The following is a 27,913-nucleotide window of genomic DNA, read 5'->3' as shown; positions in this document are numbered from 1 at the left end:
TGCGAATTTCCGTGCTACTTCGGCGATGTGAGCATTACCAGTTTCACATTAAGACGCTGTTTAAAGCAGAAATGGCGGGCAAATAGAATTTCTCACTTCTCTCACCTTCTCACTCTTTCCGTCGCAATGCAGAGCAGTGTTGAGGACCCTGCACGGGCGAAAATGGCAGAACTACGGTTGATCTGCGACCGGGAGATTCCGATCAAGCAGCAGAATATGGACTCCGCTATTGTTGCTTTTCGAAATTCTCTGGAGTCGATTAAGTCCACAGCACAAGGCGCTGCCCAAAATCAAGGTCCTTTCTGAACTAGGGCTTCTATTCTTTTTTATGTGTGTCAAAGGAGGGATTTTCTGTTGTTTTTTATTGGTTTATGCCCCGTTAGGGTTTGTTTTCTGTTGAAAGTGAGTCTGCGAGTTGGAGTAGAACTAGGGTTGAGTTCGAAGGTAGCGTGTTGAATGCGATGGGTTTGGGGTTTGGAAGCCACATTCACCATCTGTCTAGGCGGTGAGAAAATCGTGGAAAGGAAAAGAAATTGAAGTGTCTTGTGTTGGGATTTTGATCATTTGGCACCTAATAGCAAAATAAATCCTCCTCTCTAATGTGCCTAATACAAAATTTAGCTTAATTGAAGCGTGTTTTTCTGGTTTGGGTAAGAATGCATTTTTTTATGTTACTTTTATTTCTCATCATTTTCTAAAAGGCCATTTGGTATCACTATAAAAAATTATGAATAAGGAAGATCAGAAACTGAAGCTAAAAGTCAGAAACAAAAATAAAAAAATGGAAACCACAGCCAGGTTAATATTTCCAGAACTAAATAAAAACTTGATTAATAAATGCTCATTTTCATCCTTGAATCATACAGCCATTCAAAAATATGATTAAAATAATAGAAATACAAAAGAATACAAGTTTATTATAATAAAAACAGAAATTATTATAATTATTTTTCTTAACTATTATATTTTAAAATTCACTTTTAGTGCTGCAAAAACAATCTTATTACATGACAATTGAAAAAAAAAGTCAAAATAGTTTTTAAATAACTTTTATTATTATTTTTAAAAATTTTAGAAATATATGGATATTTTTGTTTTTTAATGATATTTATAACTTACATGGTCATTTTATTTTTATTTTAATTAAAATTATGTATGAAATGAATGATTTTTCATTTAATCCACAAAAGTTAATTTTAGATATTAAAATATTTTGGCGACAACAGATTGCTAAAAACCATTAGAACACATGGAATAATTCATTCCAATCCCATATTAAGACATAAAAAACTTCAGAATTCTGAAACTAATCAATGAAAAAATTGGTTAAGGTGTCATTATCAATACGATTTATCTCTGATTAGATGGTCTAGATTAGTACCACAAAAATGGTGAAATAAAGTCAATCAACATTTTATCGTTCAAAATAAAGATTTAAACAAATAAGATGTATATGAAAAAAGTCAATTAATTAATTACAAAGGACAACTGAAAATTATAGATTCTGGTTTTGGTTTTTAAAGGACAATTGGAAACTGATGACAGGCACAGAAAACTAGCAATGTAAAAAAGTTTGTCATAATTTGTTTCTTCATTTTACAGAAATGAAAATAAAAAATAGAAACTAGAAATGATACTAAACTAACCCTAAGAAACCAGCCAGGCTGTTGAGAAATCAATCTTTCTATAATTGAAATGTTAAGAGCACCAAAGCACTTCAGTTAGTGCCACACTGTATTAGATGATGTTCTATATAGGCTTGTTGTGTTCCATGCGGTGGTGGTCATTAAATGTTATTGAGACATTTCAAGTCTAATTTTATTGATATGTATATGTATATTTTCCAGTGAAGCTAGGTAAACTTAAAGCTAACCTAAGAGAGTTGGAGACTGATTTAGTGAAAGCTCTAGCAGGTATGACTATTCCTGATGCTTTATAAATTTTTATAATGGCTTTCTGTGCTCATTTCTATTTGATAATTTTACAGATCCTGAGGTGCATATTCCTATCCTTCAATTCAGATGATGCATCATTTATCTCACTGTTTGTTTCACAGTGCCACATTGCTTTTAACAAGCTGCAGATGTGCTTTACTTCTTTTAGACAATGGATAATGACCAGATCATGCCTAGACAATAATACTATACATAGTTTATAGTAGTATTGCTAGATTGAATTGAATTTGAAGCTTATGGTTAATTAATTTAGATATTTATTGCAAGTATAAAGGTTGTTCTTCAAATTTGAGTCTATTCATGGCTTTGTTTTTGGTGCTTCTGCCAATGTTTCAAAAATCTATTTGTAATGCAAGGTTACGATATTTTGTGATTTTCAAGTTCATGTGGATTTGTCTCTTGAAGTTATGCTAAGTGTCATAGTGTATGAGTTCTTACAGCACACCTTGACATTGGGATGGCACCAAGTCTCACTTGGTTAAGCCATTGACACACAATCAAATTCATTGGTTAATCTTGCAAGTGTATAAAAATAGTATGACGTACACAAAGCAACAGCATTAGAAGGCAATGCCTCCCAATCTTATTCTTATTCGAAGACAAGGATTACATTCTCAAGATATGTGCAGGAATACCATGGAAGAATTCCCTCTAGTATCCCATGCCACATACATATCATATTTATACAATTGACACCCTCAACTATTTGGGGTCAGCAATTGACAACTGCCTAGTTTGTGCTGGACGCATCCAGTATTTGCCATCAAGGCATAATTGACTATGTCTACAAATATGAGGTTAGGAACATTGCTACATGTCAACCCTCGAGTTATCCTTCAGACAAGCATGAATGTTAGCCCCACAAGGAAGAATGTATGTTAGCCCCACAAATATGTTTGGTCAACATGTCAACACTGCAGCCTTTCTCAGTGACACTGCACATAGCCTGCGACTTGACACCTTGTGTCATGCATGGTTTCTCTTTAACCATGACTTATCCCACACACAAGGAAGCACCAGCCACCATGCCCATGAGGCACTTGACATATACCTGAGTTAACCATCCAACCATGCCAACTGAAACCAGGTGCTTTAGAAACTTATCAAAGACCATGGCCCCGACCATGTCCATCTCTTTCCATGTTGAGTAAACAACTCAGCACTTATGTGCTCCCTCCTTAGTAACATTAATTGCCAATTCACCGAACACCCCCAGATAACCCATGACAGGGTATTTACTACTTGGCATGTCAATAGTGATCAAGTGTTTGATGCTAAGCTACTTGAAGATTTTACATGTGCTCATGAGTATATAATAGAATCGCATTAGTTTTAAAAAAAATGTCCATTATTTATGTCTGATCTTCAAGTTTATTTAGGGGCTTTTTGGTAAATTAAGTTATAAAATCGGAAAATTTAATCAGGTCTTGAACAAGTTTGCAGGTTTTAGAAATTAATTTCTAAATTTTAATTTTGAATAGATTAGAATTCTTTAATAATTGATCTGTCAAACATCTGAATGCATATATTTTACCATTTAACCTTAAAAAAGTGTATAAGAGCTCATTTTCTGTTTGGGAATAAAAAAAATATGGGAAAATACAAGAAAATATGAATATTTTCGAGAAATTGTGGAAATAAAATTTGAAAATGTAAAAAAACCATAAAATATGTAAATATTATGTAGAAGAACTGTGTAGTATAAGAACACCTGTAAGAAGCTAGTCAGTCAAGCTACTATGATTTTTTTTTGTTTACTTCATACCCTATACTTAGGTACTTCCTCAATTTTCATGTTACTTCACAAACATTTAGCTCTAAAAGAAGCCCTGGAATTTCTTCGAATAATATCTTTGCATCATTTAAATTCCCAAGTTTTGCATACAAATCGATCTAAGCATAGTGTTGCTCCTTTACTGAAACCCTTTCTTTCATTACACACTTACGAATTTTTATCCCCAATTTCAAGTTTCCAATGCCAAATATCAAACCATTTCTATCCCTTCATTGGGTTTAATTTTTCCAACTTCCATCATCTTCTCAAAACCTTGAAAGGCTTCCAAAACCATTCCAGCTCATGCATAACCTATAATTATAGCACTAAAAAAAAAGAAGCAAAATTTGCATAAAATTTATCAAACAGCTGTTGTGCACGGTTAATTTCGCCACAAGTGGTACAAAAAATGCAAATAACTCTTTAAAAATTGATCAGAATCATACCCAATTTTAACAATCACCCTAAGAACCAAAAGGAAAAAAAAAGCACAATAAACTGAAGAAGAAAACAATAAAAGAAGCTATTGTATTTTTTAAAGGACAATTGCTGCATCGTGTAAAGTTCTTATCAGTTGAGAATTTCATATTTTAGGGGTTGAAATTCTAAATGAATTGCACCAAATTGAATCCACTTAGCTGCAATGCATGGTCACCTGGCCTACATAGTGGGGTGTTTTATGGTGAAGTGCCATGTCCATGTGACTGACAACCATGAAGGTACTTCTAACGGCTAAGGTGTTGGATGCTTGTTGGAACAATAGTTTTCTGTATATTCCTTTGTTTAGTGTTTTTATTTCCCTTTTTTGTTTTGTTTTTTTTTGTTTTTTTGTTTTGGAGGGGGAGGGGGCTAGAGCCACGTCAGTACTGCATAAACACCCAAACAAGCAATTAGGTCTGAGTGCAATTTATATTTAGGAGGTCGTATCACCCTCATTAATGCTGCCCTTTATAATGTTCCTATTTACTTTCTCTTTTTAGCATGCCCAAGTGTGTTGCTAGGACCCTTGAGAGGGTGATGTGTCATTTTCTCTGGTTGGGTTTTGGGGAGAAAAAGAGAGGTCATCTTGCTAGCTGGAAGATGATTAGGCTGAAATAGGAAGGAGGTCTAGGGCTTGGTAATGTGGTTTCTAAGAATATCTCTTTGATTGGGAAATGGTTGTGGATTCTCAAGGTTAACTCTTTATTGCACAAGGTGATTAAAAGTAAGTATGAGGTTCATCAGAGTGGGTGGGGCCCTAGAGGAAGTGAAAATGTTTCTCATGTAAGCCCATGGAAGTTTGTGATCCAAGTTGCTTGTCTTTCTTCGTCCTCATCCATTTCAAAGTTAGGAATGGCAACACGGTTCAGTTCTAGGAGGATGTCTGGGTGAGTGACAGTTATTTGGAGCTGATGGTGCTTCATCTGTTCAAAATTTTCACTCTTCACAATGCACCAATCAACACTTTTTAATCTTCCAGGGGGGCTTTCTTCTTGGTATATTCATTTTTTCAGGAATCTGAACGAAAGAGATCTTAATGAGCTTTCCATCTTACATATCTCTTTGGACTAGTTTGTTCAATCAATGGAGGGAGATGAGAGGGTCTGGGAGGGTGATTCTTCGGGCATTTTTCCTGCTAAATATTTATCCTTCACCTCCTTAAATCTCCTTCCCCTGTCTTTTTCACTTGGGGCCACATCATTTGGAAGGCTAAGGTTCCTTTCAAGGTTTGGACTTTCACGTGGACGGTGACTTTGCATGGGATTAACATACAATTTGTTACAGATTAGAAGGCCCTCTACCCTGACATGTGTCATGTGTGTGGTGTGCTGTGAGTCCTTTGAGACAAATGCTTACCTCTTGCTTTATTCCAAGGTTGTATCTCATCTCTGAAGTGCTTTCTTTTCTTTTTTTGGTGAAGCTAGGGTGTCTCTATGGGCGGTGGGCAATTTCCCATTGGCGAGATATTGGGCTTTTGGCAAGAGAAGAAAGGGAGTTCTCTGGTGCGATGCAGTTTTTGCTATTTTGTCGACCCTATGGAATATGGATTGAGAGGAATGTGAGAATTTTCAAGGATTGTACTACCCCTCTTTGCTTCTTGTGGCATGGAGCAGTGTACCTGGCCTCATTTTGAGTCCATTTCTTTGAGTGTTTTTTTTTTTTTTTTGGGGGGGGAGGTGGGAGGGTGTTTAGGGATTGGAAGGCTGCATTATTGTAAATGCTCTATTTGTTTTCTTTTGTCTACTTTTGTTCTTTGGAGAACTTCTTGTTCTCCCCGCTATTACCCTTTTGGATAGCTTTTAATACATTTTTTCTTATTAAAAAAAAAATACTCAAAGTTTGCAGGGATTAATTATAAATACCCCAGTAAAAAAATACAGACTGTTAAGTGAAATTTTAAAGTCAGGGGGAGTGATTGCCATCCCTGCTACAATTCTCTCTACCCCTATGGAGATTAATTTGACAAGTTTCCATGATTTTGCTTGCTTGTCCCTTTATTTGTATGTGTTGTGCTTAACAGCCCAACACTTTGCCATTGCACTAGATATACCCCTCACTACAAGGACAAGGCATGTACCGAAATTCCTAGGGTTTCTATTGTGTAAGGAAAGCCATGATAGGTGAGGATATGTAAACTACGAAGCATGCAACCTGTAGAGGTGATTGCATCTTTTTCTGATATCGAAACCCTAAGATATGTGTTAGATACTTAAAATGTATCTTGACATGTTCAAAACGTGTCCATTATACTTGTTTGCAGATGGTTTGACTCTATAAATAAACCAAATATTTTTTAACTTGTTGGCAAACCATAAGTATTTTTTTTACATCCTTGTTATGTGGAAATATTTTATGTGTAAATTGTTAAATCAGTTATTAGTGTTTTAAAAGGCTCAATTGAGGCTCACCTCAAGGCAGTGCATGCCTAAAACACCTTGAGGCTTAATTTTAAATGCCAAATTCCGAAAAGGCTAATGCATTACATGCTAAGGCTTATGCATTTTTACAAAAGGCATGCCTTTTGCGTCTTTTTAGTTGTGGCGTACACATTTTGGATGTGTGATTCTCAAGTTAGAGTTGGTTAGAAAATTTTAACTTGATGTTTATATAAAAGGAATGTCATAATAAGAGTTGATTTTTAAACTTTTGAACCTCAACCTTTCCAAAATAACTAAGAGTTGTATCTTGTCACAACTTATGTCTTACATTCAAGTTAGCAATTTTTGAATGGTCAACAAGTTCTTTGCAAAAGTATATCTAATTTTTCTTTTTGACATTATAATTGTGATTTTAATAATTTTTTCTTTATTATTTTTAAAATATATAACTTATGTAACATGTTTTTATATTAAAAATAAATTCTCAAAAGGCTTATGCCCTAATGCCTTAAGGCTTACGCCTTGCCTCGTAAGGGTTGAAACGCCTTGCCGTACGCCTTCGACTTTTAAAACATTGTGTTAAATAATTACATAAATCAACACAATGTATGGCAAAGAATATAACATCCTTTAAATCCTTGTACTTCTATCTTGTCTCATTTTCTATTTAAGCGTTTTGATATTTCATACTTATATATGTTACAGATAAAATGTGGTAAGTGTATGTGATATCTGTGTGTCTATATTTGTATGTGTCTGTATATATACATGTAGGTATGTAGGGATGTATCCTCATTGTATAGCATCTCCAATTTTTTGAGAATTTTTTGTAACAACATATCCCACCACCCATATCTATGCTTCATAAATGATAATTTATCATAAAATATGATTCAAGATATTATAAAAAATAAATCACTTAGCATAGTTGACTTGAATATGTCATAGATTCATATCCAATGGGAGATTTAGTGAGTCAATGACAACAAAGCTTAGATGCAGTCTTTTGGTTCTAGATTGGTGAGATTTTAATAGAAAGCATCTCTATTGTCATGCCCTTAATTGATTTTGTTAAAATTTCTGTATTAAATCCCATACTTCAATATCTCCAACATATTACTATCAAATTGATTAAAGACATATTTGTCGAACATTAAAGTTCGTAAGTCATATATGTGTGTGTGTGTGTATATATATATAAAGATAAATTCTGTTTGCATCAAAAGAAGCATCATGTTCTTTATTAAAGTGTATTGTTCCATTTTACCTTTATAGTCAAGAATCGTAAAGAGGCGAAGCGGATGGCTTTACTAGACTCCATTTCATCGGCAAAAGCAAGAAATGAGGAGCTTAAAAGTATAGTGCAAGATCAAAGAGCTAGGAAGGATGAATACGCAGCAATTCTTTCTCAACAGTGTGATGGTAATTTTTTTTCATTGCACAAGTTGAGCCTTATTTATTCACCGTCTTTATGATACTACTTTTGAGTGTTTGGGGAACTTTGATACAACGAAGGACAATCTAATCAACTACTCTATCTTTCATTGGAATATTTATTTAAATAGGACCATAAAATTTCTTTCCTGAGTTATTTAAACTGGTTTGGGTTTAATGTATGGTGTCTGGTGACCTGTTTATCATGGGTCAACCCAAATCCAATTGTTTACCCGGTTTAAACCTCAGCCCTTACGACATTGCCAGATGAGATACATAGCACTTATTTATCCATATGTTGCATTTGCATTGAACATTTAATTTTAACCATTTGCAGTCATTTAATATGGCGAAAAAGTGTTTTGCCTCTCTGGTTTGATAGAATGAATATGCCAATAGAGTGTGTTAAGGCAATTAAGGTGAATTGTGAACATGGAGGAAGCTCAAATTATCACAGGAAACATTATTCAATTAAATAATGAATATAATCATGAAAGATGATATCTAGGAGGATGGGGATGGTTAGTGTTAGATTACCACTTTAGCCTAAAAGCTTAAGCTGTTAGGTTGTGGGCCAACAATTTATATCAAGCCTTTAACACTCCCCCGCACTTGCAGCTTGACAACACGTGGAAAGATAAACGAATGATAAATAACACCCATGATGGGGATCACAATGATTTTTTTGTACACCAACACAGTAAGCAACAAGACTAGAACCCAGGACCTCCTAGTAACCAGCTCCGATACAGTTTGCATCATGTACATTTGGATATTTTCAATTATCCCTGGTGATTGGATGAAGGACTTTTATTTTGTGCTAATTGTTTTGTCGTTCTGATTGAGTTTCCGGCCTGCCATTATTTTAATTTTTATTTTAATTATTGGTGTATTATTGATTGTGCTTTGGATGGCATGGGAGCCTTATGTACTGGGTATTAAATTTTTTTATTGGTGAATAAAATGCACTACATGTGCGAAAGAGGGCACAATCCAAGTGGATGACACAAACCAAGGATTGGGAAATGTTCAAAACCTTAGGTTTAACGTCTCCAACAATTTTGAAAAGGATTTTACGGGGAAGTTCAACAACCAAGGATTCCAAGTGAAAAAAGGTACAAAGTTAAGAAAGTTTTGATCTTGTGAAGCGGAATTACTCCCTTTTAAAGTCAAAATCCTCTTCCCTTTTTTATTTAGGTTGTGAATATTCTGCTTGTATTTGCTCCGTCAAAGGATTTTGCATTGGTTGAAACTTGAAAGTAGCTTGAGATTTTTCCACCATTAGGTTGCAAATATCATTGTTTTTCTTCTTTGAATTGCAGAGGGATGCTAGCATCAAACCAATGTGGTTTTGAGGAATAGAACTAGTTCTGAAAGTGGTTTTTGGAGATTCCACTAGCCTTTTACCAGGGATTGTCCAACTTCAATTTGTTTTATCTTGATAGCTGGGACTTGAACCAACTGGTAGAGCGATTCTCAAGCTCCCATCGAGTTTTGTTTCCCATTCTCTTCCATTCTCAACCCTCTCATCTGAATATTTGATATACTCAATAGGTTCAGTTCCCTTTCTAATTATGAGCAGTGACTCGTTCTGAGTTATGCTTCCAAGTGCATAAGTATCAAGTTGTACCAAGGATGAGTCCAGGATCGTATTCCACAGGGACCACTGAGTATCAAAGTATTTGTGAAAGTTAAGTGAAATTCTGTTGCTGTAAAATGTGGTTTGAAAATCTTTTTGGTCATTTTATGATTTTGAAAACAGTAAACAAAGTGGGAGATGCTTGAGTAAACTATCAAAATGAGACTAAAGTTTTATCAATTTTTCAAAAATGTAAACCTACTAATGCAAACAAACTAAACAGATTAACTAAAGCAATTTACCAGACACTCGGATTACGGGTTCAATGTCTGTTTGCTTCCACCGTTTACTAATTCCCTAGGCCTTACTCCTCTTCTTGTTAATCCAATCAAGGCATTAATAAGATGAAATTTTATTACTAAAGCTCAAGTAAATTTGTCACATCCAAACGGAAGAAAATATAAACTCTCATTAAGCATCAACCGAATGTCATATAAATTAGTTGATGAAAATCTTAGACTAAATCAAGGTTTTGATGTGCCTAACGTCAACAACAAAACAAGAAATAAGAGCTAGCGATTTATCAACGATACCTTAAATTTTCGGTTTCAACCAAATAAAAGTTTATCAATAATTTCTTAGGAGAACTAATAAACCATGGAAAGCAAACAACATCAACCCACAACCCAACTTACCGAACTTAGCCACTCATGCTTGCAATAGCCGAAAAAGCGGGAACCCTATGTCTAATCAGGCAAGTATCGAAACACGCATTGACTAAAGACGATAACTTTAAACACAACTAAAATATGCACGAATGAAAACTCAATCAAACACTTGCACAGACAATAAAAACCGGATCTTTAAAATAATTAAATACTACGAATAAAATTCACTGCTAAACTACTTGAGAATTCAAATAAATAATTAAAATGTAATAATAAGAAAACAATTTAAATAATTTTCAAAATTTAAACTTTCCAAACAACCTTCAATAAAACTTAAATTACTATTCAACTAGTTAAATAACAATATTAAAAAAAAAGAAGAAGAAAAGATGAAAGAGAGATAGCATGAGCTGTGCTTTCTGCTGGAGTGGAGGACTGCCGTGGATCGGGCGTTGCTGGAGCTGGAAGAAGCCGAAACTGGAGAGCCTGAAGGAGGTCTGCTAGTGAGCTTCGGGTGGTGCCGCTGGTGCTGATGGCTGCTGGTGTGGGGCGTCTCGGTTTCCTATGGCTGTGCAGAGAAGCAGAGGAGGGGCTGGAGCAGAGATGGTTGCAGCAGGGCTGGGGCTGCTCGGCAGTGATGGAGTAAGAACAGAGAAAGAGAGGAAGACAAAAGAAAAGAGAAAGAGGGTAAGGGAACAAGAGGGAGTGCAGAGGGTGCGCGGAGGCACACCAAAAAGAAGGAGGAAAAGAAAGTTAAATAGAGAGAGGAGGGGGTTGCTGCCCTATGCGAGACCGAGGTGGAGAAGGACCCGACCCGGCTCAAATCAAGTGTTTTAATATATATATTTTTCATTTTTTTTCTCTTTACGAACACAGCCAATTTTGACCTTCCTGGGGCCCATTTCGCTCGAAACTCAAAACACGGAAGTTGTATATAATCATTTCCTCTTTCTCTAGAAATTTGAATTGTCTCTATAGGAGCTCGGACGGAAAAGTTATGTGCGATTTACAAACAAGTGCCGGTTTTGTTTCCCGGGACTTTTCCTGCGACAAAAAATTACCAAAAATTCGTAAATTATGAAATAAAACTCAAGAATGATAAATTTGGCACTTTATTAAAATATTGGACGTAATTGGACATTTAATTAAAAATATAAGCCGTAAAGCCCGGGTTAAGATGCCCAATTATGCAGTTTTGGCGCGTAATCACACCCCCCAACTAACGTTTTGCTAGTCTCTAGTAAATGATGTGGATGAATCTTAGGGCGGTGCCTACAACTACAAACTCTAGTGATCATGAAATCAATGCACATGCGACACAAGTATACCGTTTCACATACAAGAACATAACTGAATTTCACACAAGTTTGTTCATATTCAATACACACAACTTCGAAGCACGTCACTCATGCAAGTTTCATCATTTATATGTCAATTAAGAACAATTTACTCACATGAGGTTAATCAGTGGCACATTTCAGAGTTAATACAGTCATATAAGTTCGAGTATAAACAGGTGAACTCTCAAGGTGTATGTGATGTGTGTGACTTAGTATACCTAAGATACCAGTGGACACCTACAGAACGGTCGCTTTGACTCGACCTAACTGGTATACCCTTAAAAGCACTCAAAAGGAATGGGTTCACTCGTCGTATGTGAGGAGGAGTGTCGCGATCAAACATCCCACATACTGAAAGGAACAAACGCTAAGTATATGGAGTGGACTAGTCTGAAAGGGATCTAGCTTATCTATGAGGTGTCGAGTCCTTCACCCTAGCATCTTCTCACCTACTCGCCATATCCAACTGAGATCACCCTAGATCGACTTTTTCACAAACTTGACGTGAATACATCCGAGGCATTAAACGGTTGAAGAATCTTCATACGTGGAAAACATGTGTCGTGTCATTGACTTTTTTTTTTTATTTTTTGTGTGGTATTTCAGTGGAGCAGGCATCAGCATTTTATTTCATGTGCTTTTCTATTTCTTATCCTTTCTTCTGCTCGTTCTTCATTTTCTGTCTTTTCTTGATCAATTAAGACAATCATTACATTTCGTTTGTTATCTTCATACCATCAACGGGAATTGAGTTCGAATAGTGGTCCATGAATTAAGTTTATCTCTAATGGTGGTTTAGCCTTCACATCTTGAGTAGGTTACAAGACTTAGGTTTCTATCTCCTCACTAGATGTCACCTCTAGACTAGTAAGTCAAAAACAGATACTAGTATACAAAGAATCATCTAAAAAGAAGAGAATTGAGTTCCATGAACTCTGATTTGATGTTAACACTCAGAAGGACGATAAATAGCTCAAGGATATCTCACAAGGTGTCATAGTCGCCACGGGTGTTCTCTTAGTGCTCACAGGAAACCCTAAGTGCAGTGAATCACGTGAATGTGTTTATTCAGTCTCGTGAGATACCGTGTAAATACAAGAAATTATATAGCCAGATTAACATGAGTGTACTACCAATCAATTCTTCATGGAATTACAAAGTCATATAAAGAGAAACTACGCATAAATGACTAAAGTGTGTAGTTCTTAGGTTATATGCAGGTATGTGAAGGGTACGACTTAGTGTTAAGCATGACATAATTCAATGTAATTCCTCACTACTCTTCCTTTCTTTCTTTCCTTCTTTTTGATTTTTGATGGTTTTTTTTTTTGTTTTTTTCTGTGTGTGTTTTTTTTTTAAAATATAAAACCCAGTACGTATACGTGCACAGTGTCACATGCAAATGCTCACCCCCCCAACTAAAATGAAACATTGTCCGCAATGTGAAAGTATAGGGGAAATAGAAAAACTGTGCATTGGAAAAGTAGGGCGTACCTGGGTGGAGAAACAATGGAAAAGGAAAACTGAACTAAAGGAAAATGTACCTATCAATAAATTGAAAATAAGATAGAATGAAACAAAGGAAAGCAAAGCATCATAGTGTGTCTGGAGGAGGCTCGGGAGGAATTTCGTCTGGTGGGTGCAGATTTATAAATTGAACTGGAGGATCTCCAAATTTGAGTCGCCACAATGGGTCTTTTTTGTTATCCGCACATAAATGATCTCTGAATAAATCAATGCTCTCCACAATATCAGACAACATATTTTCAAATTGTCTTTCTTGTTTTTAACAAGAAAGGGTCCTTATCCAGTATAGTGTCTAGGAAATATACTTCTTTAAGAACCGGCCTTTGAGGAAAAGTTTTCAAAACTGTTACCTTTGGTTCTTCAGAAGCATCAACATTAAAATTCGTACCTGGTTCCTTGAAGGTTAAACTCTCACCATTCTGCTCAACTTCTTCATCTGGTGCACCAATCACCTTACCACTGCTGAGATTTGCTTCGGCATTGCAATCATTGGCATTTGCTTCAATAGTGGATGATGGTTCCATGATTGCAATTTACACTTGAGTATCTGGCTGGGCTTGAAATTTGGAGTCATCTATCTCCAAAGCATTCAATAATGTGTTTAGCCAAGTCAAATTGGTGCTTATCTCGTTGATGGCTTGAGAAGTTTGAGAGTTGGTCACATTTTGGCTTGCCATGAACTGTTGCAAGCTAACAGTTAGCTGCTGTATGGGATCTTCCATTTCCCTTCTCTGCATTGGAGGAGGCTGATTTGCAAAGTAAGAGGGTCCTGAGTCTTGGCCAGATGCTGCATAAGGAATGTATTGACTTTGTTCCTGTGGAGATGGCCCCACTTGGTCATTTTTCCAGCTGAAATTTGGATGACTCCTCCAACCTGCATCGTAAGTATTAGAATAAGGTTCAGAAGAAATCTCAAAAACCATATACGCTGGGTTAGATTGATTAAGCAAAACTTCCTTAAGAGCAGGAATAGTTGGACATGCATCAGTCGCATGCCTTGAATCCTCACATATGCTGCATTTTTCAGAAGATGAAGGGAAAACATGCATTTCGTTTACTTTCTCAAGCTCAATGGCATCTAACCTTTTGGACATCAATGCAATTCTAGCATTCAAATCATCAACTTCTTTCAATTGATACTTACCACCCCCACTAATACATTTTTGCTTTTCAGATCTATCATACACATTAGAGACATCCCAAGCTTGGGCTTTTCAGCCAAATAATCAAAATAGTCAAAAGCTTCTTCAGGCCCTTTATTGAAAAACTCACCATTGCACATTGTTTCTACAAATTGCCTCATCTTTGGTTGCAACCCCTCGTAGAAAAAACCGATGACCCTCCAATTCTCATACCCAGGGTGAGGACATGCATTTAAGAGGTCTTTGAAACGTCCCAACACTGATAAAATGTTTCAACATCCTTCTGGCAAAAATTCATGATTTGTCTTTTCAAAGCATTAGTTCTTTGTATGGGAAAAAAATTATTTAAAAACTTAGTTTGCATTTCTTGCCAAGTCCCAATGGATCTTGGTCTTAAGGAATTGAATCAGATTTTTGCATTGTCTTTTAAAGAAAATGGAAACAATTTCAGTCTTATTACCTCCTCAGTGCATGTTCTATCCATGAATGTAGAACACACTTCTTCAAACTCTTTAATATGCAAATATGGGTTTTCAGATTCAATGCCATGAAAGTGAGGTAACAATGGAATCATCCCAGGTTTAAAATTAAAAGCATTTGCATTCAAAGGTAGAATAATGTAGGATGGGGTGTTGGTCCTAACAGGTTGCAAATATTCTCTGAGTGTCCTATTAGGGTTCTCCATATCGTGAGGTTCATTCTCAGCCATGATGCTACGTGTGACAGATGGTGATTCAAGTGAAACAAATTCACTCAATGACGAGGTGGATGAGTTTGTCCTGACTAGTCTAAATGTGTTATCTCTAGCCCAACCAGTCATACAAATTCAATATAAACACAATAAAAGCAAACAGGTCAAAGGAGAGGAAATAGATATCACCCAGGCTGTGAAGACATTCATAGCTCTATAAGTATCCTCTCTGAAATCTGAGAAACACTTTGATGACACCAATTGATCCCCGGCAACGGCGCCAAAAACTTGACTCGTTCTGAGTTATGCTTCCAAGTGTAGAAGTGTCAAGTTGTATCAAGGATGAGTCCAGGATCATATTCTACAGGGACCACTGAGTATCAAAGTATTTGTGAAAGTTTAGTGAAATCCTGTTGCTGTAAAATGTGGTTTGAAAATCTTTTTGGTCTTTTTATGATATTGAAAACAGTAAACAAAGTGGGAGATGCTTGAGTAAACTATTAAAATGCGACTAAAGTTTTATCAATTTTCCAAAAATGTAAACCTACTAACGCAAACAAACTAAACAGATTAACTAAAGCAATTTACCCGACACTAGGATTACGGGTTCAATGTCTGTTTGCTTCCACCATTTACTAATTTCCTAGGCCTTACTCCTCTTCTTGTTAATCCAATCAAGGCATTAATAAGATGAAATTTTATTACTAAAGCTTGAGTAAATTTGCCACATCCAAACGGAAGAAAATATAAACTCTCATTAAGCATCAACCGAATGTCATGTAAATTTGTTGATGAAAATCCTAGATTAAATCAAGGTTTTGATGTGCCTAACGTCAACAACAAAACAAGAAATAAGCGCCAGTGATATATCAACGATGCCTTAAATTTTCGGTTTCAACCAAGTAAAAGTTTATCAATAATTTCTTAGGAGAACTAATAAATCATGGAAAGCAAACGACATCGACCCATAACTTGAGTTACCGAACTTAGCCACTCATGCTTGCAATAGCCGAAAAAGTGGGAACCCTATGTCTAATCAGACAAGTATCGAAACATGTGTTGACTAAAGACGATAACTTTAAACACATAACTAAAATATGCACGAATGAAAACTCAATCAAACACTTGCACAGACAATAAAAACCGGATCTTTAAAATAATTAAATACTACGAATAAAATTCACTGCTAAACTACTTGAGAATTCAAATAAATAATTAAAATGCAATAATAAGAAAACAATTTAAATAATTTTCAAAATTTAAACTTTCCAAACAACCTTCAATAAAACTTAAATTACTATTCAACTAGTTAAATAACGATATTAAAAAAAAAAAAAAAAAAGATGAAAGAGAGATAACATGAGCTGTGCTTTCTGCTGGAGTGGAGGACTGCCGTGGATCGGGTGCTGCTGGAGCTGGAAGAAGCCGAGACTGGAGAGCCTGAAGGAGGTCTGCTAGTGAGCTTCGGGTGGTGCCGCTGGTGCTGGTGGCTGCTGGGGTGGGGCGTCTCGGTTTCCTGTGGCTGTGCAGAGAAGCAGAGGAGGGGCTGGAGCAGAGATGGTTGCAGCAGGGCTGGGGCTGCTCAGCAGTGATGGAGTAAGAACAGAGAAAGAGAGGAAGACAAAAGAAAAGAGAAAGAGGGTAAGGGAACAAGAGGGAGTGCAGAGGGTGCGCGGAGGCACACCAAAAAGAAGGAGGAAAAGAAAGTTAAATAGAGAGGGGAGGGGGTTGCTGCCCTATGCGAGACCGAGGTGGAGAAGGACCCGACCAGGCTCAAATCAAGTGTTTTAATATATATATATTTTTCATTTTTTTTTCTCTTTACAAACACAGCCAATTTTGACCTTCCTGGAGCTCATTTCGCTCGAAACTCAAAACATGGAAGTTGTATATAATCCTTTCCTCTTTCTCTAGAAATTTGAATTGTCTCTATCGGAGCTCGGATGGAAAAGTTATGCGCGATTTACAAACAAGTGCCGGTTTTGGTTCCCGGGACTTTTCCTGCGACAAAAAATTACCAAAAATTCATAAATTATGCAATAAAACTCAAGAATGATAAATTTGGCACTTTATTAAAATATTGGACGTAATTGGACATTTAATTAAAAATATAAGCCGTAAAGCCCGGGTTAAGATGTCCAATTATGCAGTTTTGGCGCATAATCAAGCAGTGCTTTGTTGGATTGGTTGCTTTCTTCAACTTCCATTCCCATGGTTCTTTTTGTCTTTCTCAGCTCCCTCTTGCTTCCATTAATGTTTGCAATAAGCTCCAGCACTGATATGCTTTGTCCTTGTTGGCCATCAACACTTGCATTGTTGGCCTTGTTACCTTTTTACGACAGGAGTTTTAATGTGTTATGCATGCTTTCAATTTTATTTTTCCTCTCTTCTATAAATTGATTGGCATTATTCGTACTTCATTTGTTAGAGCTGTCTATTTTTCGTGATTTTGGGATGGTTCTCAAAAATCTTTGAAAGCGCATCCATTGAGAAGTAGTATTTTCTTGACTTGTGGCATATGTGTTGTATTTTGTATATTATTTATCTTTTGTGCAATACTACATTCTAGGATTTTGATTCCTGCATGGTTTTTGATATGTGGTAAATTTCTTGATGATTTGAAAATTGCATGACTGAAGATTCACTGTCTTGATTTGTATCTTGATGTGTGCGCACTTTTGTCTTTTTTTGTATAACAAAAGATTTGGCAATGTCTAATGAAAAGAGTAAACAAGATGTTGAGCATAGAGGAGCAATTCAACAGGCCATTGCATGGTACAATAGGGTTCTTGGCTTCCAAATCGAAGGTGGATGTGGTAATTAAAGTTCTCTTTTTTGTTGAGCAATTGTTACCTTTATGTTTTAAGTCAAATGATTTAAAGAGTTTTTTTGACTGATAAAAAAATAAAATTTATGAGTTTTCTTTTTTTGTTTCCTTCCTTTAGGAGTGAAATTCATATTCACTAACATAAATTTAAAAAATCCAACTGAGGAGTACTACTTCACTATTCGCCATGAAAACGATACTTACACCTGTAAGTGAATATCCTTTTATTTGTTATTTTTTATATGGTCACATTTTATGTTGAAAATATTCTGTTTATATTAATGCATTCTTTTTCTATTATTGTCGTTTTTATTGTTATTATTGTTGTTAAGTTATTGTTATTGTTATTTCTGTAACAGTGTTGGATTGCAATCCTCATTTGAATGACACAAAGGAGTTGATCCATGAGTTGAATAAAACCAATGGCTTATTTGAGTTTGTCAGAATTATGAGAGCAAAGTTTCAAGAAGCTGCAGCATCTGGTACAGTCTCTTCTCTTACAACTTTCTCCCCCACATCCTGCATGCTTGAATATCATCACCAGAATGAATGACCAGCTTACATACATTACTTTCTAGCATAATCTTAATGTACAATTTTGAAATGTAGAAGAAATGGCTGATTGAATGAATCTCATGAGGTGCAACTCATGCTGTTTGTCAACAAGTGCAGGATTTCTGCCACAAATTTCATCTAATGACCGAGGTGACTCCATGATCTGCACATCTGCTCCAGTTTCTTCTATTTCAACTGACAGTAGAGGTTCGTCTCCAGCCAAGCAAAATGAGCTTCAAATTCAAGATGGAGTAGCTGCTTGACAATCCAAGAAAAATCATGGAAGGGATGGTAAACCTATATTTCTTTCTCCTAGATCTGCAATGTCTGTCTGCCAGTCACCTTGTTTAAGATATTACTTAATGGATCCATTTTATATGAATGCACTGAATTCTGTTTTTAGGTGGCATTAGAGAAGAAGCATACAAGTTTAGAGAATTGCAGTAAACTATTTGTTGTTATTTATAAACTATTTGTTGTTATTTATAAACTATTTGTTGTTATTTATTGAAATTATTCTTTTCATGTGCATTGCGGTTAGAGTCATAACTCATAACCAGCATAAATTTTAGTCAAACCTGTATATAGATGGGCCTATGGTTTAAGCAAGGGGCCGTAGAGCTGATTACTGAAGTATATTGGGACACAAGGCTTTTCAGTAGTTCTTTTGTTCTTTCCCCATCTTCTCTCTTTCTAAATAACTTCCAATGCACAAGGGAAAATTTTAGAACTTCTGCTGTATAGTTAAATGCTTGGTTGGCCATCACAGCGTTTAGACCAAAATAATTTTTTTTGGGACTTGATCTTTGAGGCAATTTTCTTTTCAAGACTCATATAGTATTCATTCAGAATTCAGACATTATGTTCCTATCAATGAAAACCATTAGTGATTTTTGAATAATGCTAATTGTATTCTTCTCTTTCCCTATGCATTTTCTTCTTCCATCCATTCATCTTTTTTTCCCCCTCTTTTTCTGTTCAGTTTTCCAACAAAAATATTTCACTTTGGTGGAGAAAAATATTGAGAGAATCAGATTCTCATGGCTTGAGGGGTCCAAATTGCTGTCACCACCCTGCAATTACTGCTGCTGGCAACACCATTTCCTGCAGTTGCATCTTTTTATCTGTCTTCCTTCCGATCTTCGACTTCCTTTCAATCCATTAAATCCCACAGTAACTACATCATCACCATTAGGTGTTAGCCTTAGTGTGTGTCTTGGTTTTATGTTTTGAAATACATTTGGAGATTGCAGTTAGCATTTTTGTAGTTTAAGAGTTTGGTAATCCTGAGTAGTTAGCAAATGCTCAATTGTACTTCTTTTGAGTCTTTGGTAACAGCCCAACTTTTGTAATTAGTGATTTCCAAAAGCTAATAAAATATAAAAAATCAATTATTGGCAAAAGCTTCAAAATCTAGTCTGTTTGGTATCATTTTGTTTTCTGTTTTTGTTTATATATAGTGAAGCAACAAATTATGACAAGAGTTTGTTTAGGGGCCTTTCGGTATCAATGTAAAAAAAAAAAAAAAAAAAAAAAGTGAAAATTAGAAATGAAAATTAAGAACCAAAAACAAAAACTAAAAGCTGAAAACTACCAACCTATTTGGTTAATATGTGTAAAAACTAAAACAAATTAAAAACTTGATTAAAAAAATGCTTGTTTTTGTCTTTGAATCAAATAAAAATTAAAAAATATGATTAAAATAATAATAAAATAATTAGAATTTGAAAATACTATAATAAAAATACAATAATTATATTTTTTTTTTTTAATTATCATATTTCAAAATTTACTTTGCTAGGAGACTCTTATTGTACAAGACAATAGAAAAATGGTAAAAATATTTTGAAAATTGCTTTTATTATTAATTAATGTTTTTTAAAATTTATATACCTTTTTATTTTAATTGTATTTTAAATTCATGTTATTTTAATTTGAATTAAAAATATGTATAAAATGAATATTTAATTCAAAAAAACCAATTCTGGATATTACAATGTTTTAACAATAGGTTGCCAAAACAATTGTAAACCATAAAATTTGGTTTTCAATTCTTTACAGACAATTGGGAAAATCATCAATAGAGATAGAAAACTAGCAACATAAATAAAAGCATTTTCATTATTTATTTCTTCGCTATACAGAAACAAAAATAAAAAAATATAAAAGAGAAACAATACTAGACAAGCCTTAGGTGTCAAAAGATTTTCTTGAGTTCAAACTTTGATCATCATGTTTTCTTTAATTACAGGATTTTGCCCAGAACAAATGTAAGTACAAACTAGAGATGATTAATGCCTTGCTGATTTTCTATTTCATTGTCAGTTTTTTTTTTCTATGAAAATTAGATTTTATGGTTTTCAATTGTTTTGGCTAAGCCAAAATACTCTAATATGTAGAATTAAGTTTTGTGAATTAAATAATTCTTTTTTATAATTTTTTAAATTAAAATTAACATAAAATGACTGAGAATAAAAAATATAATTAGGATTAAAATATCTATAGAAAATTTTGGAAAAAAAATATGTTAAATCATTTAAAAATATTTTTACTATTTTTCAATTTTAAGATTGTTCTTGTAGCACTAAAATTTGAGTTTTGAAATACAATAACTAAGTACATTAATTATAATATTTCTATTTTATAGAATGTTTTTAATTTGTTTGTTTTTAATTGTTTTTTGATTCAAGGACAAAAATGAACATTTGTTCAATTACGTTTTTGTTCGTATTAGTTTTATAAATATTAACTAAACAGGTTGCTAGTTTTTAGTTTTTGTTTCTCATTCCATTTTTCGTTTTAAGTTTTTGTTTCATGTTTTTTGACAATGATACCGAATGCCCCTTAATTTTTTTAAATCACAACCTCAAACAGCAGCAGAGACCACCAACTACAATCGCAATACCCAACAGCCCATAATCTTAATGGTGTTGATAATTTTCATTGATAGGAACATGATATTTGAGTGCTGAATTGAAATTCTGAATACTATGACTTCTGAAATGAAAATTGCTCAAAGTTGAAACCACAAATGATCATTTCGGCCCAACAGTTATTTACATTTTGCTTACATCCAGAGTGGGTAGAAGCAGTGGTCCAGGTTGAACCTGGGAGGGCTGAGATTGTCCAGATCTGCCGACTCTTTTATTTTCAGGTACCAAAATTGTGATCTCCTTGCTACTGAAATAATGCTTAAGAAATATCAGAAATTTGTAGGAATGCACACACACAATCTACTTTAAAAATAATAGCAGGGTTTGATGTCATGGTATGTAGCCAAGATGAAACTTGTTTGGACTGGGGAGCTCAGCAGTTTCTTCTGCTCAACCTCTAACATCACGCTGTTGGCTGCGGTTGGCAGCTATATGCCTATAAGGACATAACCATCCTGTATTGTTCATATTCCATGAACTCTTCAATTCCTTGGGTTGGATTAACCAAGAAATATCTGGTATTAATGCTGTAATTTCTTTCTGGACTTGAACGAAGGGGTTGCCTCTACTACTGTACAGAAGTTGAAAGATAACTTTTGCACAGTTTTGTTTTGTTCTGTTTTTTTTTTTTTGTTAATAATTTAAATTTTATACAGGCTTCACTTTTTGAGTTGAATTTTGAATCACTGAGATTTTGTACTTATGTATTTACTCATCCTTCTGTACTTGGGGGTTGGCACCTCCTTGGTACCCTTTTAATTGCATATCTTCTTTATCTAATATCTACCCAAAAATAAAAATGGTCTCCACCTCAAGCCATGTCAATGGTATTAATGGGGATCCTTATAGTTCTTATATCATTATTCTGGTAGCATCCTCGGTGTGCATGCTTATCTGGTGCAAATTGAGTTTAATTCTTTTTTGTGTTGCGTGTATTGCACAATTTTGGCTGATGCAAAATTCTCATAATTGAACATTGTGAAACACGTGTGATATGGCAGGCCAAGAAATGTAGGTCAAGTTGAAGCAGTAGTCTCCTCGAGCCTACTAAGTTGAATCTTGCATTATGTGCCCTAACCGTTCAGCTAGTCATATTTCATGACTGAGGGAATGCCGACTGTATAAATATAAGGCGAAAGCGTGTTTGTTTAATGTTGCAGAGCTTAATCCGACCAGATTGAAGAAAATCCTGAACCAAGCAATGAATTCCATTAGACAGCATCCTCTCCATGCTGCGACTTTGATAATGTATTTTTACTTTGGGACAAGAATCATTGCATTAAAACGAATGGGTTATATTCCCAAAATCATAAATTATTAATGCTGGTGTTTTCCTCGTTGATCTGATCATCTGATTTCAACCTGTGTTGTACAATTGGCAAATTAATTAAGCGTGAGATTCATATTGTACTTGGTTTGGACCAATGTGTGCAGGTTCAAGATTGAATTTTCTCATTTGTAATGCCAATTAAAATATCTTCCCTTTTGTGAACAAATGTCCACTAATTGTTATGATTGTTACTTCTGCAAGAAGGTCAAAGACTATGCAGTTCTTCAAATTGATGTTATACTCCTATGGGTATTGCATAATTCGTCTGAATTTGGCATTATATTGCAAGCCGAACATATCATTAAGAAAGAAAAAGTTATCCCAAAGTTTCTTGATAGCAAATTGGCAGAGTGTGATTAAAATAAAAATGTTATCAATTATTGACTTCTGCAGGTGAGATTGCTCCACAAATAGAGAAACGTAAACTGGGAGTGACAACGGGAGAGGCAATGATTGCCAAGTCCAAGCATTGTAACTATTCAAAGGCACAGTTTGTCAAAATCTGCTCAAGTTTACTATGAAGACGACTATAACTGCAAGGGGACAATGCTCAAATACCCTTATTATTATGGTAATGTTTCTGAGCCCTATCCCATTCTGTATTACTGTATATATCATTGTTTCATTCTTTTTATGATCACTGTCTAAATATGAATACCATTCTGTGTAAAAATACATGGGGTCCAATAGAACTATACAAAATGATTTACATGTATGGAATTTAGTTTAATTTTCGCAGAAGAAGACTTATATACATGCACATATTGAATATTATATATTTATATGTATACACAATGTAGATTAATGTGCACGTGTGTATCAGGGTTGGGATTGATGTAAGCGTCTGTGGATCACTGCGCGGGTCTGCTTCCATAGCTTGTGAGCTTCGGATTCATCACTGGCGAAGCTTGAGCAGCTGCTTTCATTACAGTCTGCAAAGTATTTCCCACTCACTCCCTCTGTTTGCTTGCTTAGGGCTGCATAGCATGTGGTTGATGCACCCTGCACCACCATTCAACATTTCCATTCCTTTAAATTTATGTATATAAAAAGAAACCACTTTCACCTTCAATGCACCAACTCTGAAATCTCTCTCTCTCTCTCTCTCTCTCTCTCTCATGTAGACATGAATCTTTAGGAGGATGAAAGAGACAGGCAAGTGTGGACAAACCTGGGAGGTTGATTTTAGGAACTTGGATGCCATGAAAAACAGAGAATCTGCACCATTATATTCACAATAATTAGATTTTGTTGTTTTCTGGTTAATTATTTTCTTCCTAAAAAAGTCAAACCAAAATATTACTCTAACTAATTAGAATGTGTTTTTGCTTTTAAGATTTCACTGTTTTTTTTTATTCTATCACTTCATTTTTTTTTTTTTTTTTCCATTTTTCCTTTTTTTGGGTCCAGCCTGCACATACATTTTCTGTTAATTAACTTCAAATGAAATCAACCTTATGACTTGAATTCTGCATATTCTTCTTTCATTTTCTTATTCTCATCTCATATTATTCCACCAACCAAACATCACATTAATGTCATTGGTGAACTAAGAGTTCTTTCTCACCTGTTAGAAGGCACTTATGATCCCTCATAATCCCAGTCTTCACTATGCCCGGGTGCACTGCGTTGATACTCACTCTTGCATTTCTTGCCTGCCATATTAACAGCACTTTCAGTTTCTAATAAGACATTAAGTAAACCCCTTTTTTTTGTGAATCCCAATAAATTGATAAGGCTATCATTATTGCTGCACACACATAAAAAAAAGAAGTCTACCTTTAGGTGTCGAGCCATTTCCTTGACGTGCAATATATTAGCCAATTTTGATTGAGCATAAGCACGCGTACCATTGTAACTGCATACAATAAATAAATAAATAACTAAAACTAAGAAGTTGCCCTTATAATGACCTAAGCAAATTATTAGAAGGAAGCACAAGTTTAGCATTATTATTTAGGGCCCTCTAACATATTACTAAAACATGCATAGGGATTCTCACAATTCCCGAATTATTATGTACGTTATAACCATTAGAATAGTATAAAATATATCCCAAGAATCAAAAATGAAAGAATAATAGCCCCCCCCTTTGACTTCTATGTTTGCTATTTTAAAATTCATTATTCTTACTGTCGGGTTCATGAACACAAATTTCACCCTTATGACTTACGAGAAAATAATAAGACTTACTTGCACATGCCTTTTGATTCAAGTGAAATTCTTAAGCCAAATATATATATATATGAATCCTTCTCCAATATCTAATTGGAGCTAAGGAACTGCGTATGATTATGATGCTTTTTTATGTGGGAGTGCAGAGTTCGAGTCTTATATTTTAAAATGACGTATTGATTGAAAAAACTTAATATATATTTTGCATTATTATTATTATTTTTTTAGTATACAATTTCAAATTCATACTCTAAAATACAACACAGATAAATTTAAGAAAGAAAGGTAATTTACCTCTTAGGGTTGATCATTTGGGTGAAGCGAAAGCTATCTCTTTTCACCCAACTGTGAACCACAGAAGCAACATTAATAATTCTTCCTTGGATGCCAGTTTGAGCAGCTGTTTCTATCATCCTCTCAATTAACATTTCTGTCAATAGAAAATGTCCTGCCAATAATAATACTAATTAGAAGAATGAAAATTATTCTTTCTTTATTTTTTATGCTTACTTCTAAAAGATATATGGGCTTGGCTAATGGGCTAGGCCCAGTACAAGCCAGATGGCCTCAGCCCAATATTCCTGTATTGGGCCATAAGTTCGGCTCCAAACAATCACAGAGGCCACATTCTAAGGTTGAAAGAAAGTGGGTTAAATTATGACCCATTTGGGTGAATTTTTAACAAATAAATTTATTATGGAAAAATTACTTTTAAGTTAACACGTGATGCTTTCATGTTTTTTATTTTTTTATTTTTGTTTAAGCAATGTTTAGCCTTTGTAAAAAATTTAAAGCAACTTTTTAAAAATAAATAAATAAATAAATAAATAATAATTTTCCATTGCACCGGTTAAGTTACTCAAGCTTAACCTAGAAACAATTTTACACTATAAAATTATTTTTATCTTATCTCTCTGAATACAACTAATTTCAAGTCTTATATTTGAATTTTCGTGAATTTGGACAATATGTAATATAAAATTATATTAAAATTTGTTTAAAATTATATAAATTCAAATTTAAAGCACAAAATTGGTGCTACACCTTAATTTAATTGAAAGCTAAATGGCCCAAACAGGATCATGGTGATCTGTAGAACTAGATCAATGCTGGGTCAAAAGCTGTTCTGGTTTGAAGCTTTGTTTTCTTTAACTTAAAAAGAAAAAAAAAAAAAAAAACATTTAGCCACCAGAATTTGTAAATTACCCAAGTAATTTGTGGCAAAGGTCATCTCAATTTTGTCCTCAGAGAGCTCCAACTTCTGGCAAAATTTTCCAGCATTATTTCTGCAAAAGTGATTTATTATCTTCCACCATCAGCACTTTTCTCACCAAACAAACACACACCAAAAGTCAAATTAAAAAGAGAAGGGACGTGCAAAACTCACATGAGAATGTTGAGGGGCAGCCCTAGAGACAAGAACTCAGAACAAAATCTCTTGATTGAAGCAAATGAGCTCAAGTCAACCTCCAACAATATAATCTCTGCCTTTGGGTTCTCCTTTTGAATTCTCTCTTTCACCTCCCTCGCCTTCTTCAAGTTCCTGGCTGGAATCACAACCCTCACCCCTCTCTTTGCCAGCACCCTCGCCGTTTCGGCTCCGATTCCCGAAGTCGCTCCTTAAAAATTAACCAAAAATATTTTTTTAAAACTTTTTTTAATTTAATTTAATGTTGCAAATGGATCAGACTATATGCATATTATAAAAATGCAAAACTGTCCCTTCAAGGAAAAAAAAATGATGGAACTTATATATAAAATACCTAGGTGCATGAAACTTTACACACGAGAGAGGATATGATTTGTTCTCGCGATGAATGGCCCAGAAAGAAGTTATCTGGTCCGAGCCAATGGGAGAAATTGAATTAAACCATCCAAAAGAGACAAAACCATATCTTGGGACAGTCAAAAGGAACCACTTATAATAGAATACAACTTAGAATACTGATTGAAAGGAGAATCATACAAAAGTATATGATCTTGAGATTATCCTGAACAAATATTTTCCCCAACGAAAGCATGAGAAATTAATTATCTGAAGCAAATTAAGCAATGCACATGTGACTCTTAACAATATTATTATACAAAGATCTCACCAACATACTTCTAAGACAATTCCCTTAAAGCTGATCATGATCAGACAAAGTAAAATAACAAAATAGAAGATGCATATTTTTTTCCTTGACTACTTTTTCTCTGATTCCCAACAAAACCCAGAAAGCATTTGTTTCAATCTGAAACAGATGACACCCAAAATCAGTGATGCAACTCTGAACAGAGCTCATGAAGAAGCTCCCAGCAAGAAGAAGAAGAAGAAGAAGAAGATGATGGTGGTGATGATGAAAGAGAAGAAGAAGATGAAGATGATGGTGATCAAGACATAAACTCAAAGAAAATTCATACTGTTTTCTGAAAACAGCAAACTTTTTTTTCTCCTTTTGTTTTCTGCCATTGATGAAGTTAAGCTTCTCTTGATTTGAGAGCAATTACCAGTGATGATAGCAGTGAGGTGGGCAGGAGAAGGGCAAGGACAGTGTTGAGTGACCTGCTCTGCAGTTGAATTTGAGCCAAAGCCACTTGGGCCTGCAATGCCTGCCAAGTATCTCAGTGTTCCTTTCATGAGGATGTATGCTGCTGCTGCTGCTGCTGCAATTTTTCTTAATTTAAGGCACCAGCAGTGGTGGAGGAACCCCACATATATAGTCTTATAAGGGGGGATTCTGCATATTATCTGGTGTTGCATGCCCACACCTTAATCTGGTGTTCCTCGGCTTATCAGCCCTTTGATGGGTCAAAGTGTGAAGCTTTTTCAGCACACCTCGGAACTATGATTGGGGTGAGACCACCTTTGTTCAGTGGTCCATAAAGTACCTGATTTTAAGCAAAGATTAAAGGATTTGTAATTGCAAAAATCCTGCATTATTTTTTGTCTTCATAATTTTTTTTTGTTTAAATTCTCACCATTAATTACTGTCAACTCTCTGTATTGGGGGTTGTCTTCCTTTTCCTCTGTGGTGGACACGTTTTGCTATTTCAAGTGCATCTCCCTCTCTCTGCTTTTTATTTTTATTTTTTAAAATTAAAAAAGAAAAATTGAATTGTAAATGGATTAGCAACTATGTTTC

General features: G+C 34.8%; 2 protein-coding genes across 5 annotated transcripts; one reads left to right on the top strand and one right to left on the bottom strand.

Moving 5' to 3' along the window:
• Positions 1–23,701, top strand: LOC131146630 (kinetochore protein SPC25 homolog). Of its 3 annotated transcripts, none has more exons than XR_009134421.1 (9): positions 28–295; positions 1,848–1,913; positions 7,863–8,009; positions 17,671–17,784; positions 17,914–18,003; positions 18,155–18,277; positions 18,468–18,641; positions 23,007–23,184; positions 23,437–23,701. XR_009134421.1 is itself a non-coding variant. In XM_058096339.1 (8 exons), the coding sequence occupies exons 1-7, from the start codon at positions 127–129 to the stop codon at positions 18,611–18,613; spliced, it is 855 nt and encodes a 284-aa protein (XP_057952322.1). In that variant the 5' UTR covers positions 1–126; the 3' UTR covers positions 18,614–18,641; positions 22,285–22,693. The 3 variants fall into 3 exon arrangements, 1 of the variants encoding a protein (XP_057952322.1); XR_009134420.1 differs by lacking the exons at positions 23,007–23,184; positions 23,437–23,701 and adding exons at positions 21,428–21,504; positions 22,285–22,693; XM_058096339.1 differs by lacking the exons at positions 23,007–23,184; positions 23,437–23,701 and adding an exon at positions 22,285–22,693 and having other exon boundaries at positions 1–295.
• Positions 23,242–27,570, bottom strand: LOC131146628 (short-chain dehydrogenase TIC 32 B, chloroplastic). 2 transcript variants are annotated; one of them, XM_058096338.1, is made up of 8 exons: positions 27,279–27,570; positions 26,176–26,407; positions 25,995–26,074; positions 25,083–25,236; positions 24,393–24,471; positions 24,181–24,268; positions 23,785–23,831; positions 23,242–23,615 (listed from the first exon to the last, which is right to left on the bottom strand). In XM_058096338.1, the coding sequence occupies exons 1-8, from the start codon at positions 27,529–27,531 to the stop codon at positions 23,433–23,435; spliced, it is 1,116 nt and encodes a 371-aa protein (XP_057952321.1). In that variant the 5' UTR covers positions 27,532–27,570; the 3' UTR covers positions 23,242–23,432. The 2 variants fall into 2 exon arrangements, with proteins under 2 accessions (XP_057952321.1, XP_057952320.1); XM_058096337.1 differs by having other exon boundaries at positions 23,242–23,831.
• Positions 27,571–27,913: the final 343 nt, after the last annotated feature.

This window comes from Malania oleifera, chromosome 13 (genome assembly GCF_029873635.1).
Source record: "Malania oleifera isolate guangnan ecotype guangnan chromosome 13, ASM2987363v1, whole genome shotgun sequence".
Classification (NCBI taxonomy): domain Eukaryota; kingdom Viridiplantae; phylum Streptophyta; class Magnoliopsida; order Santalales; family Ximeniaceae; genus Malania; species Malania oleifera.
This window is presented reverse-complemented; position numbering and strand designations above follow the sequence as displayed.